The sequence below is a fragment of the Peromyscus californicus genome, unplaced genomic scaffold, assembly GCF_007827085.1.
Source record: "Peromyscus californicus insignis strain IS unplaced genomic scaffold, ASM782708v3 Scaffold_18__1_contigs__length_77618521, whole genome shotgun sequence".
NCBI classification, from domain to species: Eukaryota; Metazoa; Chordata; class Mammalia; order Rodentia; family Cricetidae; genus Peromyscus; species Peromyscus californicus.
Window position 1 is genome coordinate 27909237 of NW_026294480.1, and position 13515 is coordinate 27922751.

Below are 13515 nucleotides of genomic sequence, written 5' to 3' on the forward strand. Positions count from 1 at the left end.
GGAGTATTGAGATGATAGAGTAAAATAATAACTAAAGCCACATATTGAGCACTAATCTGGGTCACACACACACACACACACACACACACACACACACACACACACTTATATATTCATTTAATGCCTGCATTTAAATCTTGGCAAACATCTTTAGATGTCAGTTCAGTGTCAACTTTAATTCATCTCAGATGCAGAAAATATCTCAGTCAGTTAAAACATCTAAGCGCATTTTAGACAAATGTTATTTATAAGGAATGGCCTCACTTTTTTTATAAGAGAAGAAATGAAAATAACTTTTCAGAAACAATGTTGAACAAAGAGAAGGAAATTTCTTGAAAATGCCTAGGAGCATCTGTAGGACTGGGATTCCTAAGAGAGATTTCTGTAAAGATATAAAGAGGTGACCTGGAGAGGGGACTCAGCGGGAACACATGTGAAAGTTGGATTGTTTCATCAGCAGCTTAGAGATCCTTCTCTTCAGCTTGAGCACTTTTAGGTATGACTATCTGCTCACCATGACAGACTTTCAATGCCCAGATCAAATCCCTTGGGCTCATAGGTCACCGTCCTTGTGAGCTGGGAGCACTGAGCACTCTACCTTAAGAGGCTCAGGAAGAAGTGCTGAAAGTTTCTCTGCGTATTCGTGCATTTGAGGGTGGAAGAAGACAGAGCTTGTATGCCACAGGCGGTCCATCTGTGTTTGTGCCACAGCAGTTACCTTCCTGGAGAAACACAAAACCAGTCAAGTGCACACCACCAACAGGCATGTTCTCTCCCCTGGGTCACTGAACCTGGACTCTTGGCTACTTCTTCAACAGTGTCAGGAGGCAGATTTCAAATGTGAACTCACTGGAGCAGTGATCAGTGGTGATGAGTATTTTGTAGTGCTGAAGTGTCATTCTTTAAGAATCAGCTTAACCTTTCATATGAGAAGGCTCATAATGAAGGCAGGTAGCAACTAAGGGCAGATAAACATGTGGGGCCCAAATAGGAAGGTCTTGAGAAGATGGAGAAAGGTGATTGAACTTGATCTATAAATGGCAGCAGTGTCTTGGGTTTGATTCACACCAATTCTGCTTGCTATTAATACCTAATACACCTAAAATTAGTTCAATGGTTGAATAATTTTGAAAACTATCAGGCTAAACAAATTTCTCTACTGTGGGACTTGCTAGTGCCTTTGCTTGGCATACTGCTGCTCTCTAAGAAGGAGAGAGGAGAAGTTCATAGTGTACCGTATTGTTATCTTTTCCTGGAATGCTTTCCATGGAACAACTCCTGTGGTTATCATTCCACAAAGCTTACTTAAGAAAATTGTAAAGTGTCATTGACTTTTTGAAGAGATGAGATCCTTGACAGCATTGCTGATAGAAGTAAATCTAAGAGCCACATGACATGTAGAATGGAGGGGGCATGGATTACTGGTAATGTGGTGGCCAGCTAAGTGGGCAAGGTGGTCTTCCTCTGGAGAGCAGAAGAGCTCTGAAAACACTTGTGTTAATGAGAACTGTGGGAAGAGGAAAAGAGAGTTTTGGTGGAGGCCTTAGATCTATGGCATCAGGTTGGCTGTAGGAAATGAAAAGGAGGAAAACTCAAAGACAACTGACTTTCTTGCCTTCAATCCTGGGCAAATTCCAGGAATAATTGAGGGACAGTCAGGTTTCCAGCAGAGGGGTCACATGTATTTCTTGAATAAGTGATTATGTGAATAAAATAGTCAGTTTTTTTTTGTTTTGTTTTTTGTTTTTCGAGACAGGGTTTCTCTGTGTAGCTTTGTACCTCTCCTGGAACTCACTTGGTAGCCCAGACTGGCCTCGAACTCACAGAGATCCGCCTGGCTCTGCCTCCCGAGTGCTGGGATTAAAGGAAAATAGTCAGTTTTGTGGAGAAGATGGATTTAGTCTTAGAATATGTTGGGATGGGAGATATCCTGCATGGTATTGAGGAATGTGGGACATCATGATACCCTCCCTGAGTATATGCAACTTAGTATTGTGTTTTGGTGAGGGACCAAGGCTGAAGATACCAAATTGGATAAAGCTGTTGAAAGTGTAACTAAATAAACAGGGCAAGAGGGTGGTGGTAAAGAAATGTGGTGAGATGGTGAGAGGAAAAAAGCAGAAAGAAGAAGAAGAGAGAAGAGATAAAAATAGAACCAGAATCCCCAGAGTCGGGGTCATTAGATGCTGTAAAAAGGTCAAGAGAGTGAGTAAGAACTGTCTACTGCTAGGAACATAGTCAGTGCCTGGAGGATTCTGCTCATGTTGCTTTCTGCTGTCATGAACATTTGTACTTCACTTTAAGGGGCTTCTGAAATTTAGCTTGGAGGCTCATTGGGACTTTCACCTCCCAAAAACAGAAGGGGAAAGAATAGGAAGTAGAAAAGGAGAAGGCTGAGTGTGGGGCCCGAGTCATGTCTCTTCTCCTGTTAGCAGGTGCAGGAGAGTTCTCTCGGCCCTTGCTTTGAAAGGAAGGCCTCCAATCATTCAAATTATTTTGTCTGTGCTGCTTTCCACACTATTCTATATGTGTACATATAATTATATATCTATATAATTATATATGCATATATAAACATTAAGTTCATCCCCAAATTCTTTTTTAAAAATTTTTATTTAAAATTTATTGTAATGGGGTCCATCACCAAATTCTTAAGGGCCAGAGAGAACAGACCATCGACAGTTCAGGAAGCACCACAAAAGAGGAGGCAGAAAGATAGTAAGAGTCTGAAAACCAGAAGTCAGCTGTGAAACAGCCTATCCTAGAAATGGCTGCAAAACCACGGGCGGAACAATGGCAACATCACTGACCTTGTTAACGTGGATGGGGGGAATTTCTCTGGGCCCCACCCCTAGAAAAAGGACTACAGGCAGCCGTTGACTGCTGGGAGGAGGAGAGTTAGCCTCTCCCAGGGATGAGCCCCCTTACTGGTTGCCCAATGCTGAGTGATCAGCTCTGAAACTGCGTACACATAAACAACACAATGAAATAAGCAGGCTGTGTTCATATACATGTGTGCACACACATTTCTACCTAACAAACATAATCAAGAAAAAGAGGCTGTCAACTTGAGAGTGGGTGGAGTGTGGGAAAGGTCTGAAGAGAGGGTGGTTGGGAGGGGTTGGGGTGGGAAGGGAGGGGAAAGTGATGGAGTCCTCTTTCAGTTAAGAACACTTGAAAAAGCATCATCATAACTATTAATAAAATAGCATATTATATAATAAAAGTTAAAAAAAATGGAATGGCCACATAGAAACCCAGAGGATTAGGGAGAAAGGTGCTGAAAAGCGTGTGTGTGTGAGAGCTGGTCAAGGCTTTAGACAGTCTCAACTTTATTTCACACGTTTCTAAGGAAATTTCTAACTAGGGTTCCATCTCTCGGTTACAATTGCATTCCTCATCCACCTCTCAGAGTCCACAAACATGATCCATCATGGATTTAGCAGTTGCTTCTCATGGTTCATACTTCATGCCCTGCGCCTCTCTCCGTGTTTGCCTGACAGTCTGCCACATGTTCCTTTCCTCAGTGTGTGGATCACTGTCTTTGCCAAGTTTTCTCCATCACGAAACACACAGAGAGACACTGAATCACATGGTGCCTGCCATGCTGTGTATGCAAGAGGAATGATCAAAGCTTCCACTAGCAAGGAAAAAAGTACAGAATCAAGTTTTTTTTTTTTAAGTTTTTTTTTTTTCCTTACAGAGGAAAGTATGTAGGTCCATGTCAGCACAGACTGTAGCATACATAATTTAAAGTCAGAATATATCAATCAAGGATTCTAAGTGACACGAATACTCATTTTCCTTGTTTTTCTGGAGTGCAACACCCGCCCCCCTTCCTCCCCTTGGATTTTAAGGATACTCACGGGTGGCAGTGACCAACACTAACAGTTACAATCCCAGAGAAGAAGTCCAGGTATCTGTTTCCCTCTGAGTCAAAGAGCCACTCCATGTGTCCCTGATGGAGCAGCAAAGGCTTCTGGAAATACGCTGTTTCCACAGGAGAAAGGTGCTTCTTATGAATCTCCAGGGCACGGCTGTAGGGAAGGGACTACAGGTAGACAGATTAAAATTTGCTTTCTTATTCCTGGTCCTACAGGATGAAGAGCAGACCAGTATATCAGGGCTTCACCCCTTAGGGGCCCAAACACATGACTGACTGCTGGGCAGGCTTACAAATAGGCACATTACCCAGTGTGTTCTGAAGAACTGAAGTCCTTTCTGTTTAGCAGGTGACATTTCTTACTATGTTCCTTTTTATTTATGATTTTTTTCCCTAGCATGTCCTTGAAGAAAGGAGTTGGAATTCCCATCTCTCCATGGAGAAAACTTAGAAATAAGTGGTTACATTAATGCCATTTTTGCCCCTATAGGTTTATGAAAATTAAAAAAAACAAACCTAAATAAATGGCTGGCCGTGGCGGTACACACTTCTAATTCTAGCACTTGGGGGCAGAGGCAGGTAGGTCTCTGTGAGTTCCAGGACAGCCAGGGCTACATAGAGAGACCCTGCCTCAAATAAAAACAAAATAAACAAAAAACTAAATAAATGAAGTAAGTATGATGTTGGCCATTGAATTCAGGGCTTTGTGCATGCTAGGCCAGGGCTTGACCACTGAGCTTCAGACCAAAGCTTTCTTTCTCTCTCTGAATATATTTCTCTGCCTCTGTCTCTGTCTCTCTCTGTCTCTCTCTCTGTCAGTCTCTCTCTGTCTCTGTCTCTGTCTCTGTCTCTCTCTCTCTCTGTGTTTGTGTGTGTGTGCAGATGCACAGGCATGTGCAGTGTGTGCACAGGTTGCAGTGTGTGCACAGGTTGTGTATGTGCGTGGAGGCCAATGGTCAATGTTGAGTATCTTCTTCAATTGTTCTTCACCTTCATTTCTGGAGACAGGACCTCCCACTGAACCTGGATCTCACTGATTCTGCTAGGAGGGCTAGCTGGCAGGCCCCAGCAGTTCCCAGTCTCTGTTTTCCCAGTGCCACTGGGATTACAAACATCTGCTGCCGTGCCCAGAATTTTATGTGGTGGCTGGGGATCTGAATTAAGGTCCTATACTTCCTAGTCAAAACTTTATTCACTGAGCTGAATAACCCACCATGTTTTAGATAATAAAACTGCTCCCAACATCTTCAAGTTTTTTCCCATTGCTATAATAAAAAATTGACAAACGTGTCATAAGACTGGGCATGAGGAGTTCACACCTTTAATCCTAGCACTTAGAAGGCAGAGATAGGAGGATCTCTGCGAGTCTAAGTTCAGCCTGGTCCACAAAGGGAGTTCCAGGATAGCCAGGACTTAGAGAGACATTGTCTCAAAAACCAAAACCTGGAAAAACAAAAACAAAAGAGCACAAACAAAAGCAACCTAAAGAGAGTTTCTTCTGGGTCACAGTTCAGGTTCAGTCTGTCATGCTGGAAAGCTGTAGTGGTAGAAAATTGACAGAGCTGGTCACGTGGTACCTGCAACCATGAAGCAGAACGAGTGTGTGTGCTCAGTCAGCTTTCTACTCTTTATTCAGTCCAGTACCCCAAGCTCAGGGAATGTTCCCACTCACGATTAAGATGGGAGTTTTTCCACAACAGTTAATGGTATCAAGATAATTGCCCACGGGCATGCAAGAGGGCTGTTTTGCAGGTGATTTTAGAATCTACCAAGGTGACAACACTAACCATCACACCTATGTCTTCCTTTTGTAGAGAGCTCCTGATTATTGACTTTAATATATGGGTCCAACAAATATGATACAGAACAAAAGGATTGTTGTGTGTGTGTGAGAGAGGGGGAGGAAGGAGACAGAAAGAGGAGAAATCAGTATTAATCTAACAACAGGAAAGTAACTATGCTTTTTGGTGGGGAGAACTAAGGAAGATCATGTGGTGCTTTGATATTTATAAATTAAGATAACAACATTTTAAAAAAGAAAATAAGTGATTTCACACTCTTGACCTGAGTGACCTGAGTCACTGCCGTGTGTGTGTGTGTGTGTGTGTGTGTGTGTGTGTGTGTGTGTGTGTGTGTGTGTGTGTGTGTGATCTTGTAGTAGTCCTTTCTGGTGCTTTCTGTCTCTCAGTCTCCCATATGCTTAACAGTTCATATGTAGCTAGTAAATAGTGTAAGAAGGCTTCAGATACTTCCTAACACTTAAAGAATGGGATATCTAGGATAAAACTGTTGACTTACAAAGCAGGGTTATTTGTGGATCCTTTTAGGGGAACAGCTTTGGAAGTCTTGGGGTCTCCCAAGGGAGACCTTTTTTTCTTTTCTGAAAGCCCGAGTCTTACCTGGTATCTCTCAGGTGAGAAGTCACATGATGGCATGCTGGGCTTTGTATGAAGAGTGAGCCTGGATACAGATATCCAGGAAGCACCTACTGAAATGAAGTGAGTTAGGATCTTCAACTAAAGATGACTTAGATCTCTTTGTGTCAATCACTTAGAGTTACCTGAATCAATTAGGCAATTTTGTTTCTTAGTTTAATAAAATCACATTAGTTTGATTTTAACACTGGGATATCTCAATAATGTATTTTCTGGAGGAAAAATGCTTGAATCTAGTACAAAAAGATAAGGAGGGTAAGGAAGTAGCAGTCTTTCCCCCACATAGCCCCTCTCACAAGCTTAGAGACTTCAGTTCAAGCCAACCCTACTTTTCTTTTTCTTTCTTTCTTTCTTTCCTTCTTTCTTTCTTTCTTTCTTTCTTTTTTTTTCAGAGCTGAGGGCTGAACCCATGGCCTTGTGCTTGCTAGGCAAGCACTCTACCACTGAGCTAAATCCCCAACCCCCAACCCTACTTTTCATTGACTAAATATTTATTGTCAGAAGGCAATGCAGCCTGTAGTGAATGTCCATCCACTTTGTTAATAAATGTGTTTTCTAAGCTCTGATATGCTTAGTTACTGAACTCCATTGTGTGGTCCAGTGCCTGATACCTGGGTGACTCTCCATACATGAAATTCATTGCCATTGGCTCTTCTAGTAGGGAACAAGTAGAAATGGGTGTTAGGTGATGGGCTGTATTAATTCCTGCAAACAGGTCTGTAGGGTAGCACCCTCTCCTTAGGAAAGGGCCACCAAGCTAAGACTGCTGACAAGGGAGAAAGATTGGGAAGGAAGAATCATTAAATTCTTAGAGTTAGCAGAGACTTTTAGGCTGGGAAGTGGTATTGAAATTCTTATGTGTAAGCCAAAGGCGTTATAGTCACTCTGCTGTTCAAGTTCACCATGCTTGTTAGAAGAACAAGAATGAAACTACAAGCTGTCGACTTCCGGCCTAGGATTCTTTTTCTGCTTACCTTTTCTTGACAGCATAGACTTTGAACACACTATAAGTGGGGAGGTACAATGAATGCAGTTAGAGACTATCAGAGCAGATATCTAGAGTCTTTATGAGTACTCTTGGAAGAGAATGCTCCCAATTTTGAAGATTTGAAGTCAATTTTAAGGTAATTTCATAGTTGGAAAGAACTGAGGAAGTGATACCTCCAGAACAGCATGAAGCTTTGATGGTATGAAGGACAGCTGATGTTGTGTGACTGTGAAGTCACAGTCTTGAGAAACTCAATGAGCAATGTGTTTCTAAATGAACCACAGATGTAATAACTGTGCACGTATTTTCTTTCAAAAAACCAATCATTCCTTTTCTGCTCCAAATAACCACTGATGTCATGAATTTGCTCTTATTTTAAAAGTAAGTGGCTTTTGGTTATCTATGCACAAGAATGACAGGAAAAAAGACAGCTTAAGTTTTCTGAGAATTTCATCTTCTGAAAGCTTTTTAATTGTGTACCTCTGTGCTAGTCACTCTCCTGAAATGGAGAAAAAAGGGTGTTTCTGAGAATTCAAAATCCCTTTATTCTGCCAGTCTTATCTGTAAAATTGGAGTTGCCCAATGAAGAGGCTGTAAGTTCATTGATTATATGGCTGTAAGAGTTAAGGAAAGAGAGGAAGGGAAGAAAGTTGATGGAAAAGATTTGGCAAAGAAAAGCTGCAATTTTAAATAGTCAAGGCAGACTCACTCACTCATTCAACAAAGGGAGAAGCATATGAATGGTGAAGAAGGATTCTAAGTGAAATCCATAAATACATTAAAGAGAAAAGGAAAAATAGATAAAAGGAAGATAGGAAGTAAAGAAGGATGAAAGAGAAATAAGCCAGCAAACAAAAAGAAAAAAAGAAGTATTCCGTAAGTAAATTGCATCTATGTAATACTTGGAAAATCTTTCTTGACATACTGCCCCTCTCAATAAACAAACTTTACAAGTCATATGAAAATCAATAAATAAAAATAAATTAAAACCCTTATTTGTTAGAAAAATGAAAATCAACATGTCTCCAGAAATAATTGCATTTGTTGTGTAAAACAGCCTGTGTTTTGAGTGTGCTGTGACAGTTGGGCATTGATAAAGTTTCTCATTGGTTCAAGTATATGTGTACATATATATAAACATGTATGTGTGCACAAGGAGTGTGGGGGGGAGGGGGGTGGGGTAAAGATGCTGAAGTACAAGTCTTCTGTGAACTGGTGTTTTTATGAATATGTACTTTTATGTATCTGTTTTGTTGTTTTTACTTATCTGACATTGTAATTTTTAGACTAAACACAGATGGTAGCACTGATTTTCACCACTTCATCTCACACAGACAACTCCAGACATTATCATGGAATTGAATTTGGAGCACAATACCACTCATATAATTAATACCAAGTAGGCAATTGGATTTAACTTCCCAGCTATCTCCTTTTTAGAGTTCCACAGCAGACAAATTGCTTAAATTTTGTTTTCTTTCCTCAAAATCACAGTATTACAAAGGGGAAAACTAGAGGGCAAAGTAGTGAGAGAAATCAATCTTTTACAGGCGTTTGGGAGTTCTCAGGGAATCTTTTTTTCCTGAAGTGTTTTTTCAGCTAAGGAGGAGTATTTATCTATAGTCTTCACCCTTGACATTAAAAAAAGAGTTACAAGAGCTTGGCAGCACACAATGTACTCCATGCAGTGTGACATATCCAAGTATGATTTATGTCTTATTTCTGTAGAGCATCTTTTGGGTAACTTTAAATACACACATCCCATTTTCTACCTGATCGATAGTTAGGATAGACAATGAGTTGGGAAATCATCCATCTGCTGTCACTGAGGCAGTGAAAGATTGACATGCTGTCTGCCAAGGAAGCCTGCTGACGCTACCTTGGGATACAGAGGTGCAAGGGACAAGGGCTGATCAGAGGGGAAAATGTTTGCTTTAATTTTTTTTTCTCTCTCTCCTTTGCTCTCTCTGCACTGGAGGTGCTGGTTATCAGACTGAAGGGTGGTCTCCTTGTCCTGTCACTGTTCTGCAGCAGGAAGACAATGTTGTTGCTTGTTCTGTACTACCCACTCCTCCACGAGACCACAACACCCGTTTCTCTGCCCTATGCTAAGTGAAAGGATAACCAAGCTAGATGTGTACCTCTCACCCGCAAAGCCATTGTGAGAAGGTTCCTTCTAGAATTCATGGCTCCTGCTGGCTCACCTTCTTTGACCTCTCTTCATGTCTAATTCTGTGTATTACCTTTATTGTTTCAGAGCCTCCCCTTCCTTCCTCCACGGCCTTTTAATTTAACCTTTTGCTGAAGTAAAACAGAAGCAGCTGCTGTTGATTGCGCACATGCAAAAACTCTAGCTGATTTGGGGGCTGGGAGGTGTTCCTTACAGTCCTTTTGGGATCAGCTTTCTCTGAGATCAGCCTAGGGTGCAAGTGAGGGGCCTGATAATCAGAATAACTCTGTTTAATTGCTTTCTTTGAGAAGTTTTTCCAGAAGTGGCATGTTGGGGAGAGTTCGTCAGTGGGTAATGGACATCATTTATCATCCATGTAGTCTCCTGTGTACCCTTCCTTTGTGTGAGAGAAAAGGTGTCAGAACAGCACATTGGGGCATAATCTCCACTTCCCTGAAAATGCTATGAAGTTTGGAACTTTAGCTATTAGAAAAGATGCAGCTTTAAAGTATTTTCTACTCTTGCTGTGGTGACCTGCCTGAGATAAAGCCAGTCAAACTTCCAGCACAGTTGAGGGAGGAGCTCGAAAGAAAGCTCTGCCTCAATCGGAGGAGATATTGGCAGTTGATGGCTGTTGAGGAAGAGAGAATCACTCTTGGGTTCAGTCTTTGATTTGCGGCCTTTGAGGACATTGACTCTAGTAAGGTTCTCATGACCCAGTGCATGGCCACATTCCTATATACTTATGGGAAGTACTAACTGGATTCAACATTATTAAAAAAATAAAATAAAATAAAAAATGGCTATGGGAGGGAGATGATGTGGGGGGGCACTTGGGAGAGTGGGAAGGTGATGGTGGATGAATGTGATTTATATACATTGAATAAATGTAGGGACATTTCAAAGAACAAAAATATTTAAAAATGTATTTCCACTCTGTATTGAAAATGAATTATTTCCATAACTATATATGCATCTTTAGACCAGAATGACTGTATGAATCAAGGCAGGTAAGGCTAAATAATTTACATGTACCAATACCACACAGTAAATACACAGGCTTCAGAAGATTGTGACTTACTTTATGGTTTTACACATCAAAACGCTTAAAGCATATAACCTCTTTATTTACCCTAGACGCCCCACTTTATTTTTCTACCTCCCTTTCCTTCATTTTCCTCTTATATTTGGCTTTTTGTCTGTTCATTCCTGTCTCACCTGTGGGATATGCAAGGATGGACTTTGCTTGCTCATTGTGACTATGTAATACTAAGACACACTTAGTAGATGCCTAAGTATTTTGAATATTTTGCACATACCATGCATACATGAAGAATGTTAAATGTGTATGATTGGATGAACAAACATAAGCACACACATATATGTACATGGTAAGCAAGTAGGCATAGGACTTTCAAGAGTCTTTGGAGGGCTAGGGAAAGAACAGTGTTTAAAATTTATGTGGCATGAGTGTGCGAGATTGTCTTCATGGGGGACTGGAGACACAGCTCAGCAGTTAAGAGCACTGACTGCTCTTCCAGAGGACCCGGGTTCAATTCCCAGCACCCACATGGCAGCACACAACTGTCTATGACTCCAAAATCTAACAGCCTCACACAGACATATATGCAGGCAAAAATACCAATGCACATAAAATAAAAATAAATAAATTGTTTAAAAAAGATTGTTTTCATAGTTTTCTTGATAGAATTCTATGTAGGGTCTCCAATAAATTGATTAAGACCTCCAAAAAGCAACTGGAGATGACTATAAAGTATCACCTCTCTTAAGTCAAAATGGCTGGTATCAGAAAGGCAAGCTAAGCAAAACAACAAACAAATATTGTTGAGGCTGTAGAGAAAGGACATTCTTATGTGCCATTATTTGGAATGTAAATTAGGATAGCTGTTATAGAAAACAGTATGGAGATTTCTCAAAAACCTAAAGATGGATCTACCACATGATTCAGCTGTCCCATTTCTTGTTTTATACCCAAAGGAAAAAAACCAGTATATTCCATGCTTATGTTTATTGTGGCACTATTCACTATAGACAAGACATGGAATCAAAGAAGTGCCTATCTGGATGAAGAAATAGAAAGATTGAGCAAAGATAATGTGGTGAATATGCATAATAACATATTATTCAGCCATGAAAAGAATCAAGTCCTGTCATTTGCAGAAAAATGATTGGAACTGGGGCACATTATGTTAAGCAATACATGTTAGTCAAAGCAAAAAGAAAGATTTCATATTCTTTATATGAAAGCTAAAATAGTGTATGTCAAAGGAGAAGAGTGTAGAAGAGTGATTACTAGAGTCTGGAAGGATATAAGGAACAATGACTAAATGAGTCATGTAACATTCTAGTGTTTGAGTCACATAACATCCTAGGACTGATTCTAGTGTTCTGTGGCACAGTAGGTTTATTGGGTTACAGTAACCTGTTGTGTGTGTTACAAAGAACTAGAAGAGAGGAAGTGTCTTAGCTACTATTCTATTGCTACAAAGAGACACCATGACCAAGACAATCCTTTTTAAAAAAGCATTTAATTGGGGGCTTGCTTTCAGTTTCAGAGGGTTAGCCCAAGCTCAATCATGGCAGGAAGTAGACAGGCATGGTGCTGGGGCAGTAGCTGAGAGCTTTATATCCTGATCCACAGGAGCAGGCAGAGAGAATGATACTGGGCCTAGCATGTGCTTTTGAAATCTTTTAAAGTCCACTCCCAGTGACACACCTTCTCCAAGAAGGTCACACCTCCTAGTCCTCCCTAAACAGTTCCACTCCCTGGTGACTAAGTATTCAAATATATGAGCCAATGGGGACCACCCTCATTCAAACCACCACAGGAGGCCAGAGGCTCCAAACACAAAAACTCGTAAGGAGTTAAGAATGCTAATCATCCTAACTTGATCTTGACACATTAGTTACATGTATCACATTACCACAATATACTCTATAAGCATGCACAATTACCGTGTCAAATAAAAATGAAACATTTAAAAGTTAAAAAAGGAAACCAATAGAACAAAAGCTTTCTAGGCACCATGCCTCACCTGCTACCACCATTAAGCCAGCTCCACCATCCTAGAGTTTCATATGTATGTGCCCCATGTGCATGCCTGGTACAGAGATGAGGAGAAATGATTGAATCTTTTGGAACCTGAGTTACAGATGGTTGTGAGCAGCCATGTGGATGCTGGGAACTGAACCCTGGTCTTTTACAAAAAGAAGAGCAAGTGCTCCTAACTACTGAGCAATCTCTCCCACCCCTGACCACATTTCTTAATCATTTCTTGTCATTTGTCTTCTCATGTGTGGGACAATATAATAGGACTCAGTTGCAGGTTGAACCAAAGATGAAAGAAAATACTGTTTGAAGCATTAGGCTTGGATCAGGCTGGGGAGATATCAAAGTGGAGATAACTGGTTTTAAAATCTAGTTTGTGTATTACGCGATTTTGTTATTCATTAGTTTCAGGGCAAATGGGGGTCATTATACAATATTGACTTAAATAGAAACACTGCACCAGAAAGGCTCAGAACCATTGGCTGTTACAAGTTTAACTCTAAAATCCCGAGTCCTCACCCAGCTCTAATGATCTCAGTCCTAGGCAACAGGCTCCAGAGTTCAGGCTTCCCCCCTCTGTGGGCCCTCTGCTGACCCATGTCCCCTGGTTTCCACTCACGGCACGAGGGTGGACACATCTGGAGGATTCTGAGAGAGGTCTCCAGGGAGAAGGCTTTCTGCAGATTTCTCCAGGCTAGCGCCATCTCTTTCCAGAAAGGAAGCAAACTCCAAAATCCTGTGGAAGCAGCAGGTCAGTGGGAGGAAGAGCTCCAAATGCTCACTGACCAGCTGGACTTTGATGTTAGAAGAGGGAGGAGGCTTTAGAAAGGGGACTGCAGACTGCCGACTCCAAGTGCACTTAGGTAAACCCCCAGAGCCTGACATTGTTAGAACAGTGCCTTAAATAGTGAGAAAAATGAAGGGCAGAGAAAGGAAGGGTGGCAAAGGAAGTTGAAAGTGAAGGGACGG

General features: G+C 41.1%; 1 protein-coding gene across 3 annotated transcripts in view; it reads right to left on the reverse strand.

The window, feature by feature from the left end:
- Agxt2 (alanine--glyoxylate aminotransferase 2) overlaps positions 1–13250 on the reverse strand; it is a 40695-nt gene extending 27445 nt beyond the window's left edge. For 2 of the 3 annotated variants that reach the window (XM_052742802.1, XM_052742801.1), the window contains exons 1-4: positions 13166–13250; positions 6283–6371; positions 3867–4051; positions 599–722 (exon numbers count right to left, since the gene is read on the reverse strand). In XM_052742802.1, the coding sequence (XP_052598762.1) occupies positions 599–722; positions 3867–4051; positions 6283–6371; positions 13166–13250 (483 nt within the window). The remainder of the gene's footprint in view (positions 1–598; positions 723–3866; positions 4052–6282; positions 6372–13165) is intronic. The other variant, XM_052742803.1, reaches the window with a different exon arrangement.
- Between the last annotated feature and the right edge of the window lie 265 nt (positions 13251–13515).